The sequence below is a fragment of the Ranitomeya variabilis genome, chromosome 7 (assembly GCF_051348905.1).
Source record: "Ranitomeya variabilis isolate aRanVar5 chromosome 7, aRanVar5.hap1, whole genome shotgun sequence".
Classification (NCBI taxonomy): Eukaryota; Metazoa; Chordata; class Amphibia; order Anura; family Dendrobatidae; genus Ranitomeya; species Ranitomeya variabilis.
Genome location: NC_135238.1, coordinates 164,453,190 through 164,480,016, shown reverse-complemented (window position 1 = coordinate 164,480,016; position 26,827 = coordinate 164,453,190). Strand labels below are relative to the sequence as shown.

General features: G+C 44.5%; 1 protein-coding gene across 1 annotated transcript; it reads right to left on the bottom strand.

Moving 5' to 3' along the window:
• RPE (ribulose-5-phosphate-3-epimerase) lies at nt 1–26,827 on the bottom strand. The gene is made up of 6 exons (XM_077272204.1): nt 26,641–26,827; nt 23,854–23,933; nt 19,305–19,444; nt 18,838–18,972; nt 13,970–14,056; nt 1–592 (listed from the first exon to the last, which is right to left on the bottom strand). The coding sequence occupies exons 1-6, from the start codon at nt 26,760–26,762 to the stop codon at nt 470–472; spliced, it is 687 nt and encodes a 228-aa protein (XP_077128319.1). The 5' UTR covers nt 26,763–26,827; the 3' UTR covers nt 1–469.

Here is a 26,827-nt window from a genome sequence, read left to right as displayed (position 1 = left end):
AAAACAATCTTTGCATTATATATTTTTTTCTTTATTTACACTTAACGTGTTTTTAAACTTCCTGAAAAAGACTAACAATGCAACAGAAATGACATACAGTATGGTGAGCGTGTGACAATTTTTTTTAATGATAAATCAAAAAAACAGATGTATGAGCTCATGTAATGGCAATGCTTTGTGGAGAGCACATCTCTATACACAAGTACCAATGCCTCAATCTTTTGCTTACAGACTTCACTCAACTTTAGCTTTCTGGAGGGAAAAACACCTTTCATCCAACAGAAAACTATTCTCTCTGGCATATGCGAGAAACCATGATGTGTATGAAAGAGAAGAAATAGTTATTCTTCACTGGAAAAGAGATTGCTTCAGGGGGCAGTTCGGCACCACCCTCGTCTGTGTCCCAGGCCTGCTCTGTATCAGGAAAGGCTTCGTAGTGGTGTGGTTGTGTTTCCAGCCTTTACTGGATTCATCGGTCCAATGAGCGCTTCTGCGCGGCTTCACAGCAGGCGTTGCGGAGGAGATTGATCACGGATCGCGGGTCCTCACTTTTCATAATGGCACTTCCGGACACAATCATATTCGCACCAGCCTGTCAAATGACCATATTATATAGGAGTCAGACTCGTGAAATAAATGATAGTTGATCACAATTACAACTCTATATTTACACTAGATAAGCGTTTTTAAAGGGATTTTGCAGGTCTAAAATATTCTTTAGCTGAAAAATAAGGAGTCTTACACTGAGAGTCTCAGCCCTGGCCGTGGAGGTTATAGACATGTCTGCACCGTGATGTCACCACTAGTGATGAGCGAGTATACTCGTTACTCGAGATTTCTCGAGCATGCTCGGGGGTCCTCCGAGTATTTTTTTTAGTGCTCGGAGATTTAGTTTTTCTTGCCACAGCTGAATGATTTACATCTGTTATCCAGCATAAGTACATATGGGGGTTGCCTGGTTGCTAGGGAACCCCCACATGTACTTATGATGGCTAACAGATGTAAATCATTCAGCTGCAGCGATGAAAACTAAATCTCCGAGCACTAAAAAATACTCGGAGGACACCTGAGCGTGCTCGAGAAATCTCGAGTAACGAGTATATTCGCTCATCACTAGCCACCACTGCACGATGTGAACATGGTTGCAAACCATTGGGCTTAGCAGTCATGCCTATGTAGACTGTACAAGACTGCTGAACCTAGTGATTGGCAGCAGCGGTGCCTTTGCTGTCTGCAAACTTGGTCAAGAACTACACAAAACGTCTGACCTCTATAATTGCAAACAAAGGTTTCTGTACCAAATATTAAGTTCTGTTTTTCGATCAAATACTTATTTCATGCAGTAAGATGCAAATTATGTAAAAATCGTACAAGGTGATGTGGCGCCCCTAGGGGTATTTGCCACAAAAATAGTTATTGACACCAAATACAAATACTAGAATAGCAAGACTGCAATACCATCTCCGGCCAGAAGGGGGAGCTCCAGAGACTTCCCTTGATCTATTCTGGTCTGAGAAAAGGACTGGCAGTTGGGTTGAGGAGCTGAAAGTGAGAGGTCGTATAACTGAACTCCTAAGCCCTATGACGGATTATAGGCCCGTAGTACCCATAGTAGGAAAAGAGAAATAGAGAAAAAGGACATTGTGAGAACCGGGTAGCAATGACCTCTACTCAGGATAGGCGCAGAGACGGATACCGGATCCGTGGCTATATTCATTATATATAATACAGCAACCGGAAGGAAGTGAGGTGATATCGGCTTCACCAGGGTAAGACGCAGCAACAGACACAGAGTTCAGCGGTACTCCCAGAGGGGGTAAGCCGACAAAAAAAGGACTCGGGTTGTCCGTCAAACCAGAGCACAGAAGAGACAGATTGGGTCGGCAGCCAGTTCACATACAGCAGCAGGACCATACAGAAACTGCGCATAATAAGAGGTGGAAATCCTGACAGGGTTAAAGTAGTTCAGAATTCTTAAACAGACTCCGGTGACTGTATTGGTTGCAAATCCCTGTTTGTTGAAGTAAACTGGTTAAACGTTTCAGCGCCTCAGTCTTTCATTTGGACAATGGCCATCGGTCCAGGATCGGGGTCATCACAGCTGAGAGGACCTGCTGCTGATCAAGTAAGTGTCTGTTCCTTCATGATATCCCTTACATTGTGCATCGCCTGAGGCCACACCACCGGGTCAAGCCACTAGTGACATCCCCCTCAAGAGACGGACCTCATTGATCTGGTGCTGGGTACCTCGGTCTCCCGGGCGTCACAGTGGTTTTTATTTTAAGATTCTGTCTCACAGATGAAGTGTATGTACGATAAAAATTACAGACCTCTCCATTCTTTATAGGTGGGAAAACTTGCAAAATCGGCAGCGTATCAAATACTTATTTTCCCCACTGTACATATGGGAGGTGTAGAAGGCAGTTTAAGGAGCAGGTCCCCTTCTGGTAGGCTTGGCGAGACCATGTATTAAAATGATTACTTATTTAATGTGCAACCCGGGCATCTAAGGGGCTTACAGAGTGTGGAGGGAGGGGGTCTCACTCAATCAGCCCATCACCACTCCATATACACATTCAGGCTGATAGGTCCTCTGTTGCCATAGGAAAGTGACGGAACCATCTATTACACCATAATAATCATTACACAATCATAATAATCTGTAGTATTAAACTAGGAAAAAAAAAAAGTGTTTCCAAGACGACATAATAATGTACACTTCCCCTATGACTCTAGAAACAGCTAATCCTAAATAATGATTTTCCATAAAAAAAAAAATATATACAAAACTACTAAGACGTGATTCCTACTACTATCTCATAGAATAAAAGTTAACTTGCATAACAGCAGCGGGAGGTGGGGGCACAAAATTGCAATTTTTTCTATTTCGCCCCCAAAATGTGCAATTGAAAAATCCATTTTGTGCAGCAAAAACAAAGTTCTTACCAACAAAAGAATAAATTCATAGTGGTGGGTTTTTTGGACATTGATTTTTCTAGCAAGTTTTTGTGCATATTTTAGTGCTTTGATTTCATTCGGAGATCAAATTTGAAATGTTCCCCCCCAAGAAATCACATCTTCATGTGCACTGCAGAATGTTTTTATTCCCATTGCTATGGATAGTTAGCTTACATAGCTACATAGTTATTAAGGTTGAAGGAAGACTTTAAGTCCATCTAGCTCAACCCATAACCTAACCTAACATGCCCTAACATGTTGATCCAGGGGAAGGCAAAAAAAAAACCATGTGGCAAAGAGTAAGCTCCACATTGGGGAAAAAAATTCCTTCCCGACTCCACATACGGCAATCAGACTAGTTCCCTGGATCAACACCCTAACAAGGAATCTAGTATATATAACCTGTAACATTATACTTTTCCAGAAAGGCATCCAGTCCCCTCCTAAATTTAAGTAATGAATCACTCATTACAACATCATACGGCAGAGAGTCCCATAGTCTCACTGCTCTTACAGTAAAGAATCCGCGTTTGTTATTAAGCTTAAACCTTCTTTCCTCCAGACGTAGAGGATGCCCCCTTGTCTGTTATGATCCTTAGTGGCTGAAGATCACAAATAGACCAGCAAGTGAATAAACTAAGGACAAGCTCTAGGGAGATGGTAACTGGACTGATCGCAAATCTGAACCTATCCAACACAAATAGAGGTAGCCGGTGAACGTGCCTAAAAAATTCCTAGACGTCTCGAGCCAGCCTGAGGAACTAGCTACCCCTAACGAGAAACAAAGACCTCGCTTGCCTCCAGAGAAATAATCCCCAAAGATATAGAAGCCCCCAACAAATATTAACGGTGAAGTAAGAAGAAGGCACATACGTAGGGATGAAATCAGATTCAGCAAAAGAGGCCCACTAGTACTAGAAAGCAGAAAATAGAGCAGGGGTCTATGCGATCAATAAAAAACCCTTACAAAATATCCATCCTGAGATTTCAAGAACCCACGCACCAACTAATGGTGTGTGGGGAGAAACTCAGTCCACTAGAGCATCCAGCAAGCGAGGGAATCACATTTTAGCAAGCTGGACAAGAAAACATGATAAACACTGCTGATCAAAAAAATGAGCAAACAAAACTTAGCTTGTCCTGGATGGACTGGGAGCAAGGTAGTCAGAAGGAATCTGAGTAGCACGGATTACATCGACAGCCGGCAACAAGTGAAAGCAAAACAGAGCTATATAGGAACCTCCCAGAGGATAATGAACCAGCTGATAGCCAGAGACAAGCAGGATAACAAACAAAGCCACCAGGGGGAGCCCAAAGCAAAAGTCACACCATACCACCAGTGACCACAAGAGGGAGCCTGAAAACAGAGTTCACAACAGTACCCCCCCCTTAAAGAGGGGTCACCGAACCCTCATGAAAACCCCCAGGGCGATCAGGATGAGCCACATGGAAGGCACGAACCAAATCGGCCGCATGAACATCAGAGGCGACAACCCAAGAATTATCCTCCTGACCATAGCCCTTCCACTTGACCAAATACTGGAGCCTCCGTCTAGAAACACGAGAATCCAAGATCTTCTCCACCACGTATTCCAATTCTCCCTCAACCAGCACCGGGGCAGGAGGCTCAACCGGAGGAACCACAGGTACCACATACCTCCGCAACAACGAGCGATGGAACACATTATGAATAGCAAATGATGCCGGGAGGTCCAGACGGAATGACACAGGGCCAAGGACTTCCAGAATCTTATAAGGACCGATAAACCGAGGCTTGAACTTAGGAGAGGAGACCTTCATAGGAACAAAGCGAGAAGACAACCACACCAAGTCCCCAACACGAAGTCGGGGACCCACACAGCGACGGCGGTTGGCAAAGAGCTGAGCCTTCTCTTGTGACAACTTCAAATTGTCCACCACATGATTCCAAATCTGATGCAACCTATCCACCACAACATCCACTCCAGGACAGTCAGAAGGCTCCACCTGACCCGAGGAAAAACGAGGATGAAACCCCGAATTGCAAAAAAAAGGAGAAACCAAAGTAGCAGAACTAGCCCGATTATTAAGGGCAAACTCGGCCAACGGCAAAAAAGTAACCCAGTCGTCCTGGTCAGCAGAAACAAAACATCTTAAATAAGTCTCCAAGGTCTGATTAGTTCGCTCGGTTTGGCCATTCGTCTGAGGATGGAAGGCCAACGAAAAAGACAATTCAATGCCCAACTTAGCACAAAAGGTCCGCCAAAATCTAGACACAAACTGGGATCCTCTGTCAGAAACAATGTTCTCAGGAATCCCGTGCAAACGAACCACATTTTGAAAAAACAGTGGAACCAACTCGGAGGAGGAAGGCAACTTAGGCAAGGGCACCAAATGGACCATCTTAGAAAAACGATCACACACCACCCAGATGACAGACATTCTCTGTGAGACAGGGAGATCTGAAATAAAATCCATGGAAATGTGCGTCCAAGGCCTCTTCGGGACAGGCAAAGGTAACAGCAAACCACTGGCACGAGAACAGCAAGGCTTCGCCCGAGCACAAATTCCACAAGACTGCACAAAGGAACGCACATCCCGCGACAAGGAAGGCCACCAAAAAGACCTGGCCACCAAGTCTCTGGTACCAAATATTCCGGGATGGCCCGCCAACACCGAAGAATGAACCTCGGAGATGACTCTGTTGGTCCATCTATCCGGGACAAACAGTCTCTCCGGTGGACAGCGGTCAGGTCTATCCGATTGAAACTCTTGCAGCACACGTCGCAAATCTGGGGAGATGGCAGACAAAATCACCCCTTCTCTAAGGATACCAGCCGGCTCTGAATCTCCAGGAGAGTCAGGCACAAAACTCCTAGAAAGAGCATCAGCCTTCACATTCTTCGAACCCGGCAGGTACGAGACCATGAAATCAAAACGAGAGAAAAACAACGACCAACGAGCCTGTCTGGGATTCAGCCGCTTGGCCGACTCGAGATAAATTAAATTCTTGTGATCAGTCAAGACCACCACACGATGTTTAGCTCCCTCGAGCCAATGTCGCCACTCCTCAAATGCCCACTTCATAGCCAACAGCTCCCGATTACCGACATCATAATTCCGCTCGGCAGGCGAAAACTTTCTTGAAAAGAAAGCACATGGCTTCATCACAGAGCCATCGGGGCTTCTCTGCGACAAAACAGCCCCCGCTCCAATCTCGGAAGCATCAACCTCCACCTGGAAGGGAAGTGAGACATCTGGCTGACATAAGACCGGAGCCGAAGAAAACGAACGCTTCAGCTCCCGAAAGGCCTCCACAGCCGCAGAAGACCAATTAGTCACATCAGAACCCTTCTTGGTCAAATCCGTCAAAGGCTTAACAACGCCAGAAAAATTAGCTATGAAGCGACGGTAAAAATTAGCAAAACCCAAGAACTTCTGAAGACTCTTAACCGATGTAGGCTGCGTCCAGTCATGAATAGCCTGAACCTTGACTGGGTCCATCTCAATAGTAGAAGGAGAAAAAATGAGACCCAAAAAAGAAATCTTCTGGACTCCAAAAAGACATTTTGAGCCCTTCACAAATAAAGCATTGTCACGCAGGACCTGAAAGACCATCCTGACCTGCTTAACATGAGACTCCCAATCATCCGAAAAAAACAGAATATCATCCAGATACACAATCATAAACTTATCCAGATATTCACGGAAGATGTCATGCATAAAGGACTGAAAGACTGAAGGAGCATTAGAAAGTCCAAAAGGCATCACCAAGTACTCAAAATGGCCTTCAGGCGTATTAAATGCAGTTTTCCATTCATCACCCTGTTTTATACGCACAAGGTTATACACACCATGAAGATCTATCTTGGTGAACCAACTAGACCCCCTAATGCGAGCAAACAAATCAGTTAACAATGGCAAAGGATACTGAAATTTGACCGTGATTTTATTCAAAAGGCGATAATCAATACAGGGTCTCAGGGAACCATCCTTTTTAGCCACAAAAAAGAATCCTGCACCAAGAGGGGATGAGGACGGGCGAATATGTCCCTTCTCTAAAGACTCCTTTATATAACTCCGCATGGCAGCATGCTCCGGCACAGATAAATTGAAAAGTCGTCCCTTAGGAAACTTACTACCAGGAATCAAATTTATAGCACAATCACAGTCCCTATGAGGAGGTAGAGAATTGAGTTTGGGCTCCTCAAATACATCCTGGTAGTCTGACAAAAACGTAGGGACTTCAGAAGGAGTGGACGAAGCAATTGACACCACAGGAGCGTCACCATGAATTCCCTGACAACCCCAACTTGACACCGACATAGCTTTCCAATCCAGGACTGGATTATGAGTCTGCAACCATGGTAGACCCAACACGACGACATCATGCAAATTATGCAGTACAAGAAAGCGAATCACCTCCTGATGAACAGGAGTCATGCACATGGTCACTTGTGTCCAGTACTGAGGTCTATTCGTAGCCAATGGTGTAGAATCAATTCCCCTTAGTGGAATAGGGAATTTTAAAGGCTCCAAATCAAAACCACAGCGCCTGGCAAATGACCAATCCATCAGACTCAGGGCGGCACCTGAATCTACAAAAGCATTAACCGGGTAAGATGACAGGGCACAAATCAGGGTAACAGACAAAATGAACTTAGGCTGTAAAGTACCAATGGTGACAGATTTATAAACCTTTTTTTTGCGCTTAGAGCATGCTGAGATAACATGAGCTGAGTCACCACAGTAAAAGCACAACCCATTTTGCCGTCTATAATTTTGCCGTTCACTTCTGGTCAGAATTCTGTCACATTGCATAGATTCAGGTGTCTGTTCAGAAGACACCGCCAAATGGTGCACAGGTTTGCGCTCCCGCAAACGCCGATCAATCTGAATGGCCAGAGTCATTGACTCATTCAGACCTGCAGGCGTAGGGAACCCTACCATGACATTCTTAATGGCTTCAGAAAGACCTTCTCTGAAATTTGCAGCCAGGGCACACTAATTCCACTGAGTAAGCACCGACCATTTCCGAAATTTCTGGCAGTACACCTCTGCTTCATCTTGCCCCTGCGAGAGGGCTAATAACGTTTTTTCAGCCAGGTTCTCAAGATTAGGTTCCTCATAGAGCAATCCAAGGGCTAAAAAAAACGCATCTAGACTAAGCATTGCAGGATCCCCTGGCGCCAATGCGAAGGCCCAATCTTGAGGGTCACCACTCAAAAAGGAAATGATAATCTTAACTTGCTGAACGGCATCACCAGAGGAACGAGGTTTCAAAGAAAGAAACAACTTACAATTGTTCCTAAAATTCAGGAACCTAGATCTATCTCCAGAAAACAACTCCGGAATAGGTATTCTAGGCTCTGACATAGGACTGTGAACAACAAAATCCTGAATACTTTGAACCCTAGCAGCAAGATGATCCAGACTGGAAGCCAAGCTCTGGACATCCATGTCAGCAGCTGAACTCAGAGCCACACCAAGATTAAGAGGAGGAGAGAAGCTAGCCACAGCAGCTAGACACACAGCAACAACAACAACAACAACAACAACAAAAAAAAAAAAAATTCTCAAGGCTTCTTTTCTCTGGCTTCTGCCATGCATTTAACACTTTAATGGCCGGCTGTACTGTTATGATCCTTAGTGGCTGAAGATCACAAATAGACCAGCAAGTGAATAAACTAAGGACAAGCTCTAGGGAGATGGTAACTGGACTGATCGCAAATCTGAACCTATCCAACACAACTAGAGGTAGCCGGTGAACGTGCCTAAAAAATTCCTAGACGTCTCGAGCCAGCCTGAGGAACTAGCTACCCCTAAAGAGAAACAAAGACCTTGCTTGCCTCCAGAGAAATAATCCCCAAAGATATAGAAGCCCCCAACAAATATTAACGGTGAAGTAAGAAGAAGGCACATACGTAGGGATGAAATCAGATTCAGCAAAAGAGGCCCACTAGTACTAGAAAGCAGAAAATAGAGCAGGGGTCTATGCGATCAATAAAAAACCCTTACAAAATATCCATCCTGAGATTTCAAGAACCCACGCACCAACTAATGGTGTGTGGGGAGAAACTCAGTCCACTAGAGCATCCAGCAAGCGAGGGAATCACATTTTAGCAAGCTGGACAAGAAAACATGATAAACACTGCTGATCAAAAAAATGAGCAAACAAAACTTAGCTTGTCCTGGATGGAAGCAAGGTAGTCAGAAGGAATCTGAGTAGCACGGATTACATCGACAGCCGGCAACAAGTGAAAGCAAAACAGAGCTATATAGGAACCTCCCAGAGGATAATGAACCAGCTGATAGCCAGAGACAAGCAGGATAACAAACAAAGCCACCAGGGGGAGCCCAAAGCAAAAGTCACACCATACCACCAGTGACCACAAGAGGGAGCCTGAAAACAGAGTTCACAACACTTGTCCCTGTCTCAGGTCTATGATTAAAAAGATCATCCGAAAGGTCTTTGTACTGTCCCCTCATATTTATACATTAAAATAAGATCACCCCTTAGCCTTCGTTTTTCCAAACTAAATAGCCCCAAGTGTAATAACCTATCTTGGTATGGCAGACCCCCAGTCCTCTAATAACCTTGGTCGCTTTTCTCTGCACCCGCTCCAGTTCAGCTATGTCTTTCTTATACACCAGAGACCAGAACTGTGCACAGTATTCTAAGTGTGGTCGAACTAGTGACTTGTATAGAGGTAAAATTATGTTCTCCTCATGAGCATCTATGCCTCTTTTAATGCATCCCATTATTTTATTTGCCTTTGTAGCAGCTGCCTGACACTGGCCACTGAATATGAGTTTGTCATCCACCCATACTCCCAGGTCTTTTTCATTGACGGTTTTGCCCAGAGTTTTAGAATTAAGCACATAGTTATACATCTTATTCCTTCTACCCAAGTGTATGACCTTACATTTATCCCCATTAAAGCTCATTAGCCATTTATCAACCCAAGCTTCTAGTTTACATAAATCATCCTGTAATATAAAATTGTCCTCCTCTGTATTGATTACCCTGCAGAGTTTAGTGTCATCTGCAAATATTGAAATTCTACCCTGAATGCCCCCTACAAGATCATTAACCCCTTCCCGACATGTGACGTAATAGTACGTCACATGTCGGGACCCCCGCTTTGATGTGCGCTCCGGCGGTGAGCGCACATCAAAGTCGCGACATGTCAGCTGTTTTTTACAGCTGACATGTGCGCGCAATAGCGGCGGGTGAAATCGCGATCACCCGCCGCTATTAACTAGTTAAATGCCGCTGTCAAACTCAGACAGCGGCATTTAACTACCGCATCCGGCCGTGCGGCCGGATATGAGCGCATCGCCGACCCCTGTCACATGATCGGGGGTCGGCGATGCTTGTGCATTGTAACCATAGAGGTCCTGGAGACCTCTATGGTTACTGATTGCCGGTGGCTGTGAGCGCCCCCCTGTGGTCGGCGCTCACAGCACACCTGCATTTTAGCTACATAACAGCGATCTGATGATCGCTGTTATGTAGCAGAGCCGATCGGGCTGTGCCTGCTTCTAGCCTCCCATGGAGGCTATAGAAGCATGGTAAAAGTAAAAAAAAAAAGTAAAAAAAAATGTGAAAAAAATAAAAAAAATATAAAAGTTTAAATCACCCCCCTTTCGCCCCAATCAAAATAAATCAATAAAAAAAAAGCCCAACCTACACATATTTGGTATCGCCGTGTTCAGAATCGCCCGATCTATCAATAAAAAAAAAGCATTAACCTGATCGCTAAACGGCGTAATGAAAAAAAAAAATCGAAACGCCAGATTTACGTTTTTTTGGTCGCCACGACATTGCATTAAAATGCAATAACGGGCGATCAAAAGAACGTATCTGCACCGAAATGCTATCATTAAAAATGCCAGCTCGGCACGCAAAAAATAAGCCCTCACCCGACCCCAGATCACGAAAAATGGAGACGCTACGGGTATCGGAAAATGGCGCAATTTTATTTATTTATTTTTTTGCAAAGTTTGGAATTTTTTTTCACCACTTAGGTAAAAAAGAACCTAGTCATGTTTGGTGTCTATGAACTCGTACTGACCTGGAGAATCATAATGGCAGGTCAGTTTTAGCATTTAGTGAACCTAGCAAAATAGGCAAGCAAAAAACAAGTGTGGGATTGCACTTTTTTTGCAATTTCACTGCACTTGGAATTTTTTTCCCGTTTTCTAGTACACGACATGGTAAAACCAATGATGTCGTTCAAAAGTACAACTCGTCCCGCAAAAAATGAGCCCTCACATGGCCAAATTGACAGAAAAATAAAAAAGTTATGGCTCTGGGAAGGAGGGGAGCGAAAAACGAAAACGGAAAAACGGAAAAAGCTCCGGGGGTGAAGGGGTTAATAAATATGTTAAAAAGAAGAGGGCCCAATACTGACCCCTGTGGTACCCCACTGCTAACCGCGACGCAGTCCGAGTGTGCTCCATTAATAACCACCCTTTGTTTCCTATCCCTGAGCCAGCTCTCAATCCACTTACACATATTTTACCCTATCCCCATTTTATGTAACAACCTTTTGTGTGGCCCAGTCAAAAGCTTTTGAAAAGTCCATATACACTACATCTACTGGGTTCCCTTGGTCCAGTCCGGAACTTACCTCTTCATAGAAGCTGATCAAATTAGTCTGACATGAACGGTCCCTAGTAAACCCGTGCTGATACTGGGTCATGAGGTTATTCCTCTTCAGATACTCCAGTATAGCATCCCTTAGAATGCCCTCCAGGATTTTACCCACAGTAGAGGTTAAGATTACTGGCCTATAATTACCGAGTTCAGTTTTTGTCCCCTTTTTGAATATTGGCACCACATTTGCTATACGCCAGTCCTGTGGTACAGACCCTGTTATTATGGACTCTTTAAAGATTAAAAATAATGGTCTATCAATGACTGTACTTAATTCCGGCAGTACTCGGGGGTGTATCCCATCCGGGCCCGGAGATTTGTCAATTTTAGGGATTTTTAGACGCCGCCGTACTTCCTGCTGGGTTAAGCAGGTGACACTTAATGGGGAATTTTTTTTTATCACTAGTCATATTGGCTGCCATGGGATTTTCTTTTGTAAATACTGATGAAAAAAAAGTCATTTAGCATATTGGCTTTTTCCTCACCAACCATTTCACCCAGACTATTTTTAAGGGGGCCAACACTGTCATTTTTTTAGTTTCTTACTATTTACGTAGTTAAAGAATATTTTGGGATTATTTTTCTCTCTCTGGCAATGAGTCTCTCTGTCTCAATCTTTGCTGCATTGATTTGCTTTTTACAGAATTTATTTAATTTTTTGTATTTATTTAATGCCTCATCACTACCTACTTCCTTTAATTCTCTAAATGCTTTCTTTTTGTCCCTTATTGCGCCCCTTACAGCTCTATTTAGCCATATTGGTTTCCTCCTATTTCTAGTATGTTTATTCCCATACGGTATATACTGTGCACAGGTCCTATCCAGGATGCTAATAAACGTCTCCCATTTTCTTTGTGTATTTTTATGTCTCAGGATATCGTCCCAGTTAATTGCACCAAGATCATCTCTCATCCGTTGGAAATTTGCCTTCCTGAAGTTTAGTGTCCTTGTCACCCCTCTACTACTCATCTTATTAAAGGAGACATGAAAACTTATTATTTTGTGATCACTATTCCCCAAGTGACCCCCAACCCTTATATTTGATATGCGGTCTGGCCTGTTGGTTAATATTAGGTCTAGCAGTGCCCCCCTCCTTGTTGGGTCCTGAACCAGTTGTGAAAGGTAATTGTCTCTCATAGTTGTCAAAAACCGATTACCTTTGCTGGAACTGCAGGTTTCTGCTCCCCAATCCATTTCAGGGTAGTTGAAGTCCCCCATAATAATGACTTCTCCTTGAGTCGCAGCTTCATCTATTTGCTTTATGAGGATATTCTCCGTTGCTTCCATTATTTTTGGAGATTTATAACAAACCCCTATCAGTAATTTATTATTTTTTTCCCCCTCCCCTTATCTCCACCCACAGGGACTCTACATTTTCATTAGATTCACCTATATTATCACGCCGGATGGGTTTTAAGGATGATTTTACATACAGACACACCCCTCCCCCTCGCTTATCTGTACGGTCATTTCGGAACAGGATATAACCCTGCAATTAACAGCCCAGTCATTACTCTCATCCAGCCATGTCTCAGATATCCCCACCACGTCATAATTATGCTCCAACAACATTAATTCTAATTCGTCCATTTTGTTGGCGAGGCTTCTGGCATTAGTATACATGCACTTGACGTTCCTCTCTGCACCTCTATTCTTTCTTAAATTATTAACTGGAATGAAGCTTAGGCATGTTTCACCCAGCCTTTGGGTGTCCCAACCTCAGCCAACTGCCTCATACCAGGCGGTTAGCTCAGGTCATGATTCTGGGTGGTCAGGCCCCGACTTCTGATCCGAGCACAGTCCATGTATCATGGAAGCCGGATTTATTCAAAGAACATTTCAAGTTGTATTTCATGTGGATTTTGGAACAGAATCTGCGGATATACATTGTAGTTTTGCTTTATTTTTTTAAATTGTGCAAAGCCACCCTAAAGCATTTTTGTGGTCTTATTTTACTTGGCTCAAAAAAAAAAAATATGATATGAGAATATGCCACACCTAGAATGGCAAGGAGACAAAATAATACATCAACAGAAATAATACAAATACATAAACACTGAGGTCCTTGATATTTTCGTACCGATTTACAGACAACTTCTAGCTGCAACGTTTTTCTGGCAGAAAACGAGTGCAGCAAAAGTGTTTTGTCTTTTTTTTATTTACAGTGGTCAGTGTTCATGAACTGACCATTGAGCAATTGGAATAATGGGCACAACAGTGTGTATGAGGATTATCTTGAGACATTGTGAATTACAAGATGGAAGCACCCTTTAAAATACATCCTCTCTAATTCTTCTATTACAGAATATTCCTATACACAAAGCAATAATGAAGAAAAATATATGTGCATGTATATTATATAGCCCTTACCTCTGCACATCGGTGAATATTTTCTGTTCCAACACCTCCATCCACCTCAATGTCCAGTGATGGAAACTGCGATCTTAACCACTGCACCTACAAGTATGGAATCAAATACCGGTATTAGTAAAATAGACGCATCTATTAGGCCGGTTTTACAGTTCTGAGATTCACGGTCACAGTGACCGAAATAGTCAGCCTCATATTATGCCCATGGGGTCAGAAGACCAGCTCAGACATCACAGTCGGTACTCAGACCATGAATGTTGGGTGTATGAAACTGGTCTTGTCTTCAGGCAAGACACAAGAGCAGCTAGAACATAGTGCAAGCCTCAATTCTGGATGTACCCAACTGTGCACCTAAAGTCTGTAAAGCATGTAATGGAGACAGCAACATCCACAGTCTAATGAGCCAAGTGGTGCATGGAATGAAGCAGGCAGTCGGTCCCAAAGAATGTATTAAAGATGTATCCAGCACTCATCCCAAGCTTCAATAAAGAAATAGCCATTTAAGTTTTTCTTTTATTGTAGATATTTAAATAAAGAGCGTAGACTAGCACGTCTCCAATCCTGGTCCATGGGGTTCTTAATCAGGAGCTATGATCAAGAACCCATGGACTAGGGTTTGATGCACGTAACCTTCTACAAATCTGGTGTCTTCAGGGGCTTACTAAGAGTTGCCATCTCCACATATAACCAAAGTAGTCCTCTGCAGCGCTATATGCATTAAATATATGAAATTTGAATTGAATTACTGCTCTAAAAAGTTAGAGGAAAAAAACATTGCCTGATCATGGATGCCAGGTACACATGAATTGGGCAGTTATTGTAAATTTTTCCTATTTTCTAGAGCAGTAATGCAATTCAAAATTTCATATATTTCATGTGTGCATGCTATAGCACTACAGAGTAATCCCTTAGATGTTGATTCTTCATACATGTATATTATTTAACTGTGAATGTATAACCCCTTTCCGACATCGGGCGTAATAGTACGCCGATGTTGGACTCCCTGCCTGTGATGTGGGCTCCGGCGGTGAGCCAACATCAAGGGTCGGTCATCAATATACGACAACCCCTTATCATCTGCTCTTTCTAACACGGCACATGCAGGCACCAGCATCTATTGTTTTACAATATTAATAGATTACTATTAATGTATGTCACCCGGTTAATAAGATGCTTGTACACAGACCTACTCGTCATCCTGGATATCGATTTTTGGCATAAGCTGTGCGATCAAGCCATTCCCCCAAATATATGACCATTTCACTCCCCTTCTACAAATTGTACTACAGAATAACACTGGAAACTGGGCAACTTACTACCTAGCTGAGATATCATATGAGCAGGTACGATACCAGTCTTCTACATGTAGGCTAGGATTTCACATACTGGTGCTACACCTAAGGTTACTGCATGCAATTTTCCTACTTAGAACTACCGTATATACTCGAGTATAAGCCAACCTGAGTATAAGCCCGAGTATAAGCCGAGACCCCTAATTTTGCCACAAAAAACTGGGAAAACTTAATGACTCGAGTATAAGCCTAGGGTGGGAAATGCAGCAGCTACCGGTAAATGTCAAAAGTAAAAATAGATACCAATAAAAGTAAAATTAATTGAGACATCAGTAGGTTAAGTGTTTTTGAATATCCATATTGAATCAGGAGCCCCATATAATGCTCCATAAAGTTTATGATGGCCCCATAAGATGCTCCATAGACACATTTGCCCAATATAATGCTGCACAAATGTTGATTATGGCCCCATAAGATGCTCCATAAAGATATTTGCCCCATATAGTGCTGTACAAACGTTGATTATGGCCCCATAAGATGCTCCATACAGACACTTGCCCCATTTGCTGTTGCTGCGATAAAAAAAAAAAAAAAAAGTCACATACTCGCCTCTCAGGCCCCCGACTCTTTCAATATTCACCTGACTTCGTTCCGGCGCCCCCGCTCCATCTTCAGCGTCTTCTGCACTGACGTTCAGGCAGAGGGCGCGCACTAACCACGTCACTGCGCCCTCTGACCTGAGCGTCACTGCAGAAGACGCTGAAGACGGAGCGGCGCCGGAACGAGGAGCAGGTGAATATCGCGCAGCACTCCCCTCCACGTTATACTCACCTGCTCCTGGCGCGGTGCAGTCCCTGCTTCCCCGGCGCCGCAGCTTCTTCCTGTACTGAATGGTCACCGTTACCGCACATTACAGTAATGAATATGCGGCTCCACCCCTATGGGAGGTGGAGCCACATATTCATTACAGTAATGAGCGGTACCATGTGACCGCTCAGTACAGGAAGAAGCTGTGGCGCTGGGGAAGCAGGGACCGCGCCAGGAGTAGGTGAGTATAATTAGACAGCCCCCGCTCCCCCTCCCCTGCCAACCCCTGGGTATGACTCGAGTATAAGCCAAGAGGGGGACTTTCAACCCAATAAAATGGGCTGAAAATCTCGGCTTATACTCGAGTATATACGGTACTTATAATTCGATTATAAGATGGCAAATCATAGGGCAGTGCTGCACTTTGGAAAAATGCCCCCAAAATTACTACGGAGAAACTTATTAAATTACAGGTAGAAATATGACACCAAGGAGAACTTCCAATTACAAGAGGCAAAAGTGGATCCAGCAAATTGAAAGCAAGAAAGAAAGCAGAGCAGCCCTTACCATGGAATCACTGGGACAGGCACAGAAAATCACTAGTTTCCTAGTGAGAGAAACCTCAAGTGCTCAGGTTTTGACATAAAGCATAAATGAACAAAAGACTTTCCTCTAGTTAAACATTTCTGCCTATACAGTACTGGTCAAAAGTTTGGAAACACTTGTTCGTGTAATGGATTTCCTTGTTCTTATCCGAAAGGGCACATTCTAGATTCAGAAGATTCTCAAAAGAACATTTATGGAAACTAGGAGTAGTGAAACACTTGTGAAATAAACCAGAATACAAGTTTAACCTACAATTCCGCAAAAATAACCGATTTATACTCTGATGACAGCTTTACTCAACCTAGCAGAGAGCGAGATGTCAAGCCTGACATACCAAGGTAAGAAGACTGAGGGCGTGTGCACACGCTGCGGATTTTGCTGCGCATCCACAGCCGATTGGCCGCTGCAAATTCGCAGCAGCATTTCATAACTCCATAGAGCCATAACACTTTTATTTTTCCATAAATATGGCCATGTGAGGGCTTGTTTTTTGCGGGACAACTTGTACTTTAGAACGACACCATTGGTTTTAGCATGTCGTGTACTAGAAAAGGGGAAAAAAATTCCAAGTGCGGTGAAATTGCAAAAAAAGTGCAATCTCACACTTGTTTTTTGTCTGGCTTTTTTTTAATTTTTTTTATTCACACTAGGTTCACTAAATGCTAAAACTGACCTGCCATTATGATTCTCCAGGTCTTTACGAGTTCATAGACACCAAACATTTCTAGGTACTTTTTTTTTAGCTAAGTGGTGAATTAAAAAAAAAGAAAAAAGAAAAAAAACAAAACATTGTGCAATTTTCCGATACCCGTAGCGTCTCCATTTTTCGTGGTCTCGTCTCGGGTTATTTTTTTGTGTGCCAAGCTGACGTTTTTAATGATACCTTTTTGATGCAGATACAATCTTATGATCCCCCAGAATTGCATTTTAATGCAATGTTGCAGCGACCAAAAAAAACCTTAAATTCTGCGTTTTGACTTTTTTTTCTCACTACGCTGTTTAGTGATCAGGTTGATCCCTCTTTTTTTTTTTTTTTTTTAAATTGATAGATCGTGCAATACTGTACACAGGGATACCAAATATGTGTAGTTTTGATTTTATTTTTATTGTCTTATTTTGGATGGGGCGAAAGGGGGGTGATTTGAACTTTTAATTATTATTTTTTATTTTTTTTTTTATATTTGAATACTCTTACTTTTAGCATGCTTCAATAGCCTCCATAGGAGACTAGAAGCTGGCACAACTCAATCGACTGCTACATAGAGGCGATGGTCAGATCGCCTCTGTATAGCAGATTTACTCACTTGCTATGAGCGCCGACCACTGGGTGGCACTCACAGCAAGCTGGACCTGACAACTATAGAGGTCTCCAGGGGACCTCAGGTTGTCATGCCAACACACCGGTGACCTGCAATCACCGGTGTGATTATTTCCGGCACGATTGCCGGAAACGCTTGTTAAATGCCGCTGACAGCGTTTGACAGCGGCATTTAACTGGTTAATAGCCGCAAGTGGATTGCGATTCCACCCGTAGCTATTGCGGGCACATGTCAGCTGTTCAAAACAGCTGACATGTCCCCGGAAAAATGTGGGCTCAGCGCCGGAGCCCACATCAAAGGAGAGGGGAGTCTGACATCGGCATACTATTACACCCGATGTCGGAAAGGGGTTAAATATGCAAATTGTGACCAAGGAGGAGAGGGATGGACGGCAGCAACAGATGACATGGCCTCTATAGTCACCTAACCTCAACCCAACAGATGGTTTGGGATGAATTGGACCCAGAGTGAAGGCTGGGCAGCCACCAAGTGCTCAGCTCCTCTGGGAACTCCTTGTAGACTGTTGGAAAGTCATTCAAGGTAACAACTCGATGATCCTACTCAAGAAAATTGCAATAGTTAGCAAAGGTGACAGGGTAAAGGCGCGCGCGCGCGTGCGCGTGCGTGTGTGTGTAGTTTGAGGAATCTAAGATTTAACACCTAGTTTCTGTACGTTCTCCTTCCTAGTTTTGCAGCATTTAGTCTGAATCAACAATGTACCCATTCCAATAACAAGGAAAACCATGGCATGAACGGGTGTGTCCTAAATTTTGGTTGCTGCAATACCTACATACATGACAAACTTCTGGTAATGTGGTATTATCAATACAAAGTAATTAGTTACCTTTGGCATCATGTCTTCCATGAACTTCTGCCCTCCAAATCCGGGTTCTACAGTCATAACCAGAGCCATATCAATTTGATTTGCCCATGGTGCAAGATATTCCACTGTAGTATTTGGTTTAATACCGAGGCCTACCTACAGGAGAAAAAAAAAAAAATTATTAAGGTTAGGACCAGAGCTGCCCCTCTGCTTTTTATAAATTACTGTCCTCAAAAATCACTGGACCCAACCTCTAAGCCAAAAATCTCCTATAGACGGGTTAGCCTCCAAGTTTAGTTATACGGCATTCCCATACAATAAACACTGGAAGGAGGTTCGTCACAGCACTCTCTCTGGTATATCAACGACTTTGCAATATGTCTGTGCAGGGTAAAAAGTGGACGAGGACCAACTTCCACTACAACAGGAAGACAAGTACAGGGAGTATATACAATCCCGCCAGATCCAGCACCTCGTGCTCCCCTCACCTTCATGCCACTTTCTCTGATCTCTTTGATCAGGGCTCCAGGGTTTTCAGTAGCTTCTAGATGAAATGTGTATTGGTTGGCACCAGCAGCTGCCATGGGTTTTACCCACTGTTCTGGTTTAGCAACCATCATATGCATATCTATAATGGGGTGAAAGGGAAAAAAAAAGGTAACAATTTGTGGAAGAGGGGGAAAAAAGAAAAAAAAAGAAAAAAAAAAGATGTGCATAATAAATTATGGAGGGTGGTGAGGGGTTGGGGAGTTTATCCATACTGACATTTTGTGATCCACTAATTATTCAGGGTCCACAAGTATAAAAATAAATACTAAATTCATTCAGAGTCACACGTGCACCAGAGTCAGACGTTCTTCATTCATGGACTCGAGACATTTCTGCTAGAAATTAGTCCACTCTTTTGGTGTAAATTGTAAAAAACTGGTGGCTGAACTAGGTCAAGCCCCTTCCGCTAAGCTTCACCCACTTTTCAGAAAGTAGTCCAAGTGTGGCCAAATTTATCTACTTTTCTACACCAGAATTCTGGTGAAAAGGGATTGATGAATTAGCGAATCTAATGTGTTTTCCTGAAAAGAAGACCTACCCACAAAATAAGCCCTAGCATGACTTTAAAGGATTTGTAGGAGTATGCTTGAAATATAAGCCCTACTCTAAAAACAGTCAGGGCCGGCGCTAGGGCGAGTCAAACTGGGCAATCGCCCAGTGCCTCCATTCTCTTAGGGGCTCCGAGCATTTCTATTCCGAGGTAAAGACTGCTTTAGGACCTTTGGGGACTGCACAGTCATGTGACCATGAAGTCACCAAAGATCTCACAGGGGGTTGTCTACTACTAGGACAACTCCTTGATAGCAAAAAGGTGCTACTGACATGAAATTCTAACCAGATGTCGCTAACAAGCCAGCAAACCCACACAGGCAGCAAAGAAATAAAAGCACAGATGTCCATAAATTATTTGTAATAATTAGAAATTACACAGAGATAAAGTATTGAACACTCCTGTATGGAGAAACTAGTTGTATGCATTGCCCAGGTGTAATTTTCACACAAACACTCTTCAACTACTGAAGGTCCTGTGAGCTCCTATGAACTCTGAGCTTTAGTTCCTTCCATACATTTTCTATTGGATTCAGGTCAGGTGATTGGTGGATCCATTTTAGCAACTTTATTTTTCTTTCTCTGAAACCAATTGAGAGTTTCCTTGACTGTGTGTTTGGGATCATTGTCTTGCCTAAATGTCCACCTTCATCTACATCATCCTGGTAGATGCCAGCAGATTTTTATGAAGAATGTCTCGGTTATCATTTGTCCATTAATGCTTCCTTCAGTTCTATGAAGTTTGCCAGTGCAGTATGCTGAAGAACAGTCCGAAACCATAATGTTGCCCCTCTAAACTTCACTGTTGGTATGGTGTTTTTGGGGTGATATGCAGTGCCTTTTAGCCTCCAAAATGGTGTGTATTAGGACATCCAAAGAGTTCAATTTTGGTCTCATCTGACCAGACTCCCAGTATTTCACAGGCTTGGACAACTCTTCTGAATTCTTTTTATTCCTTTGTTTGAAATGTCGAAGGGAGCACCAGACTGTGGCCGATTTATGGAGAAATTATGTTCTTTCCACTTCTGGATTTTGGCTTCAACAGCACTCTGTGGAACCTTCAATAGTTTAGAAATTACTTGGTTAAATGCCGTCAGTATGTTTTGCAACAATAATGTTGCGAAGGTCTTGAGACAGCTCACTGGCTATATGCTAATCTTGCCACAGACAGCCTGTTGTTTGTATTAGAATGGTTCCTTTCTGTCACACCATACATTGCAACTTTTTTGCTATAATGTAACAGAATATATGTCTGGCGATGAGTGACTAATCTCCTCTTTTTTTTGGCTCCCATGCTAACAATTGTTTTCTCTTTTCATAGAGCCGGCTTTACTAGTGATATTGCACTCATCGGCACGATTTCCTCCACCGGGATCCACTCCACTGGATTTCTTCATAGTCACCTATTCACCACCTGACCGCTGTTTTATAGATCCACTACTGGACCTCCGCCTATGTTTCTACTTACTACGGTGCCTGTGACCACTTCGGCACCTCCCTCTCCAGGTCCCCTCCCCATACGTCACCACCTTACAGCATCACCCGGCAGGAACGCAAACACCACCTTTAGTGACATGCACGGCCATATTACTTCTGCCGACGTCACTTTCGCCTCCGCGCCCGGACTTCCATTAGCCCATTTTTTCCCCGGCACCGCCCCGTCTATAAGAACGCGCAGCCCACACCGATATACCAGACTAGCGGGGGATTCCGCGTCTGGACACTGGCACGCGCTACTGCGGCCATTACTTACAGGTACAAACGTTTATAGTGTCTCTATCAGTAGCCACTCACTGCTAGCCGCACGCCGGCATACCTAAGAGGTGTACTTACCCCTCCCCCTTGTTTCTATGTTTCTCTATTTTAGCCATTCATTCATGCTCTCACTGCGCATTTGACAGGTATGCCTTTACATCCCTTTCTATACAACAGCACACACTTATGTGATTAGTCACTTCCCTTCATTTACGTTTCATAGGCGCAGACCACCGTGTGTTTTTTGACACGTTCTGTCACCAGTAACCTCTCTAATCTTTCAGTACGGTACGTTACATGTTTCCCCTCCCCCGTCTCTCTCACATGGTCACGTGCTCATATGCCAAATATTTTCTGGTCTCGTTTTGCTGGACATTATTGTATCCACACTATGTTATTTCGTATGACCTGTGACATTCTTATGGTTCATCAAGTTTGTATATACTTTTTTTGTATGTTCTTTTATTTTTGCATTTATTTTGTATATAATTTTTCTTTCACATTTGTAGTAACTGATGAAGGTCCGGACATAGGACCGAAACGTTTTGTGTACTACATTAAAATTGACACGAGCATTAAGTTGAGTGCCAGGTTTCTTCTTTTAGCTCACTGGCTTTATCCATCAGGAGATATTTCTTGTGTGGCACCTTGGTAACGAGACAGCTTTTTATAGGTCATTGGATGAAATAGCTGATATTCTTCACTGAATTGATTTCTGATAGATTTCAGCTGGTGTCAGGACTTTCCATGGCTTTTGGCACCTCTCTTTCTTCATGTGTTCAATACTTTTTCCGGGTGTCATTTCTCATTATTAGATTCAGTTAGATGAACACGTAGGTGGGATGCGCTGTTGGAGAAAATCAATTCTTCAGAAATTATGAGAAAAAGTTTTTGTTTTTTTTATTCACAACACGTTTCAACGTCTTTATCAAGTGAAAAAAAAAAAAAAACTTTTTGAAGAATTGATTTACTCAAGCAATATCTCCTGGAGGAGATATCCATCAGCCAAGAGGCAGCAGCAGCTGTTTTTCTTCATGCCTACATATGATTTGTGCCTGTCGCAATTCCGTCAGGTGAGCGTAATCAGGACTCTCCCTCCATAGGGTATCACCCTATTGTGCGCTCTGCTTCCCACATTTTTAATTATTACACATAAATTAAGTTATGGACATTAGTGAACGTGCTGGGATAAGGTGTTATCTGAGCATGCTCGGGTGCTAACCGAGTGTCTTCGACGTGCTCGAATAAGGCTACTTTCACACTAGTGTCGGAAGACGCACGACGAATTGCGTCGTTGCGACGTACCGACACTAGCAGTGAATGCGCCGCACAACGGGGGCAGTGGATGCTGTTTTTCAACGCATCCGCTGCCCCATTGTGAGGCGCGGGCGGAGTTCCGGCCGCGCATGCGCGGTCGGAAAAGACGGGAACGACGCACCAAAAAACGTTACAAGCAACGTTTTTTGGTGGCGATGGTCCGACGCAACCGTCGCACGACGGTTGCGACGTGTGGCAATGCGTCGTTAATGCAAGTCAATGGAGAAAAAAAACGTATCCTGCAAGCACTTTTGCAGGATGCGTTTTTTCTACAAAACGACGCATAGCGACGTGCAGTGCACGACGCTAGTGTGAAAGTAGCCTAATATGTTCAAGTCCCCGCATCTGTTCGATAGCTGCAACACATGCATGGATTGACTGTGTGGACTGGATGGGTTGTTACAGATATCTGGTGAGAATTTCATGTCAATAGCACCTTTAGAAATATATTTCTATGTTTCAATTTGTGTAACTGATGAGATGGATCACTTGTCTGAACAAAGCCTAAGCCAACCACGAGGATGTGTGACAAACTAAGGGCTCACACAGATGTCTGTGGATCTCAGTCAGATCACAGACAGCAAAGCCCGACTGGTCGTGGGTCTCCAGAACTAAGTGTGACAGCTTCATAGAAATACATGAGGCCATCATGCCCCGGTCAGGAGACCCGTGGTCAGTCTGTGTGCTGCCCGCGACCAGATCTGCCCTGATGTCTGCATGAGCCCTATAGTACCTAGGGATCCGCCAAAGTTATCCCTCAGCATGAGGCACTGAGGTAAATGTGCCGCGTTTTGGGACGATCTAGTCTACGTTCACACTCACATATAATGTTATATCATCAGTAACAGTTATGATTCCAAGCATTACCAAAAAACGGGTCATTTCCCAGTTGTTTTCGGAGGCATTCCACCACAGGGTGTCCAAATGTGATGTTAGGAACAAAATGTCTGAAACGAGAGGAACAACAAATCAGATGATGAAGACACATGATGGCAATAGGGAAACCAGGGACGAAAGCAAAGAGCAGACGAGGGACAAACCACAGAAAATATATTTATCTCACTGATATAGCGCCATTAATTCCACAGCACTTTACAGATATTGTTATCACTGTCCCCGATGGGGCTCACAATCTAGATTCCCTATCAGTATGTCTTTGGAATGTTGGAGAAAGTCAGAGAACACTGAGGAAATCCACACAGAGAGCATATAAACTCCTTGCAGATGTTGTCCTTGATGGGATTTGAACCCAGGACCCCAGCGCTGTGAGACTGCAGTGCTAACCACTGAGCCACCGTGCTGCCAAAATGATCTGGTTTCTTGTGTGTGACCAGAATTCTAGGGATAACCTCAGTGTTAACCATCTGCAATACAGAGTAACCAGCAGCTCCACAGCCCGATGCCTGCAGGATATAAGCCGCTGTACATGCAGGATCTGCTCACAGCATTAGTACGGGACCACGGGGCACAGGGCATTGTGTTCACTGATGACAATGTCTCCATTCCTCTAGGATAGATAAATGCACAGCTCTGTATAACCTGCATCATTACAGGACCCAAGTAACGCATCACATGACAGCAGCACAAAGTACTGACCCAAGGACAGATAATAAGTACAGCGCCAACTAGTGTACGCCTACAGAGCTGCGGCACTCATTGCCCACAGTCATCGAATCACATAAGCAGGGGATAACTTTATCTATAGAAGATTTGGGGGAAACCATTGAATTGAGCCCACTCATATCTTCTAATGTCACAGATACCAGCAGACCTCAGGACATGAGAAACTATAGAATTAGGTCTAAGCGCAGAGACTGAGGGGATGACGGTGCTGCACTAGTAGGGTTTAGTAGATGTGAAGAAGTCCGCACTCTGTAGGTGAATTGTGGTGATATTTATTAGCGATCCAGAATGTGTGGTAACTGCTCAATAACTTGGACTTTCTTCAGATACACGGAATATATTTAGCAAAGACGTAAGAAGAGAAGTGCTAGTGATAAGGCGGCGTGACCACAGTGCTGAGGGGCTGAGGCAGGGTCCTGAGAGTCACAAAGATGGAAAATGTGCACACAAATGGGGCTGAAAGTGCCCAACAGCTGCACAATATGCAGAAACTGCTCAGTGACCCCTTATCACCTGTGTGTAGGACGGGGGAAGGCCGAACATGGGCAGGGGTATAGTGCGAGGGGGGCCACACAAGGGCGGTAATGTAGTGCCAGGGGCACAGCACAGGGGTAGGGGTGTAGTGCGAAGGGGCGCACAAGGGCGGTAATATATCTAAAGGGGGGTGCACAGAGGCAGAGATGCAGCATGAAGAGAAGCTGAATATGGGCAGGGGTGTAGTGCGTGGGAAGGCCGAACATTGGCAGGGGTGTAACGCGAGGGGGGGCTGCATTGGGGCAAGGGAGTAGAACGAAGAGGGTCCAAACATGGGCAGGGGTGTAGCATAAGGGGGGGGGGGCTGCACAGGGGCACTAATGTAGCGCGGGAGTGGAGGCGCACAGGGGCGGTAATATGGAACGAGAGGTGGCAAAACACAGGGGAGGTAATGTAGCATGACGGATGGGGGAGTGGGGCACATAGTGGCATCACCCTGGGTGCAAAATTCACAGGGGTGTAAAGTGACAAAAGAAAAAACTAACACTTTTGTACCCCTTAGGGTATGTGCAGATGTTCAGTAATCGGCAGCACATTTCCGCTCCGTCCAAAGCGCTGACGGCTATTGAACGCAGGTGACTCCTCTGTGTTAATTGAAAAGTGCGGAATCACGGCGCCCAATACATTGTACAGGTGATATTTATCTTGTGGAGGCTCCACAAGATAAGTAGACATTCTGCGGTCTGGAAAGACGCGCCGCATGTCTGTCTCTGGACGCATAGTGGACATGGGGTTTGTTGAAATCCTATCCACTACACTGTAAGATGTGGACGCAGCGGGTTGGACGGTGCACAAGTACTGACTGTGTGCACCTAGCATTAGCGGGTAAGGGGGCCACAGACAACCCACGCTCCCCCACTGCGCAATGGCTGGTGTCCCATCTCCAAAAAGAAAGAAGCCACAGACATATGTAACAAGTGTAATCGTGCCCCTCAGAGGGTGGAGGGGGCACACACTGCTCCTGGAGGTAAGGTTTCTCCTGGTGGAGACCACCAGATGGAGGCTGCCACTCTAGAAGGCAATACGTGCCGTGGCGAGCCTGGCACCAGGGCGCAGTGACCAGGGGGCTCCTCCCTGCAGGGGGCACTAGAGAGCAGGCACTAGGTTATTTTAGGTCAACCACATGCTGAACAAGAAACCGCAGCCATCAGACCTGGAGGGGCCATCAGACCTGGAGGGGCCATCAGACCTGGAGGGGCCATCAGACCTGGAGGGGCCATCAGACCTGGAGGGGCCATCAGACCTGGAGGGGCCATCAGACCTGGAGGGGCCATCAGACCTGGAGGGGCCATCAGACCTGGAGGGGTCACACCCGGGAGCTGTGCCCGGGGCTCCGCTCACCCCATTGTATCATGTACGGGCTCCTTATGTCGCACATGCAGTCCCCGGCCGCAGATCTTGTCGGATGTGCTTCTTACGATCTACTCTTATGACAGTGGGTAACTGACAGCTCCAGCATGTCCGCCACAGTCCGAGCGCTGGCCCTAAGCCGCTTACCCGTCCATGACGTCCAGATGCAGGTAGTCGGCCCCGCACTGCAGCATGCGCTCACACTCCGCCGCCAGCCGGGACAGGTCGCTGTTCAGAATGGACGGACCGATCTTACACCCAGACGACATGATGACAATGTGGCTACTACCGCAAGAACGACCCCACGTGCTCCCTGCGCCGCAAGAGATTGTGG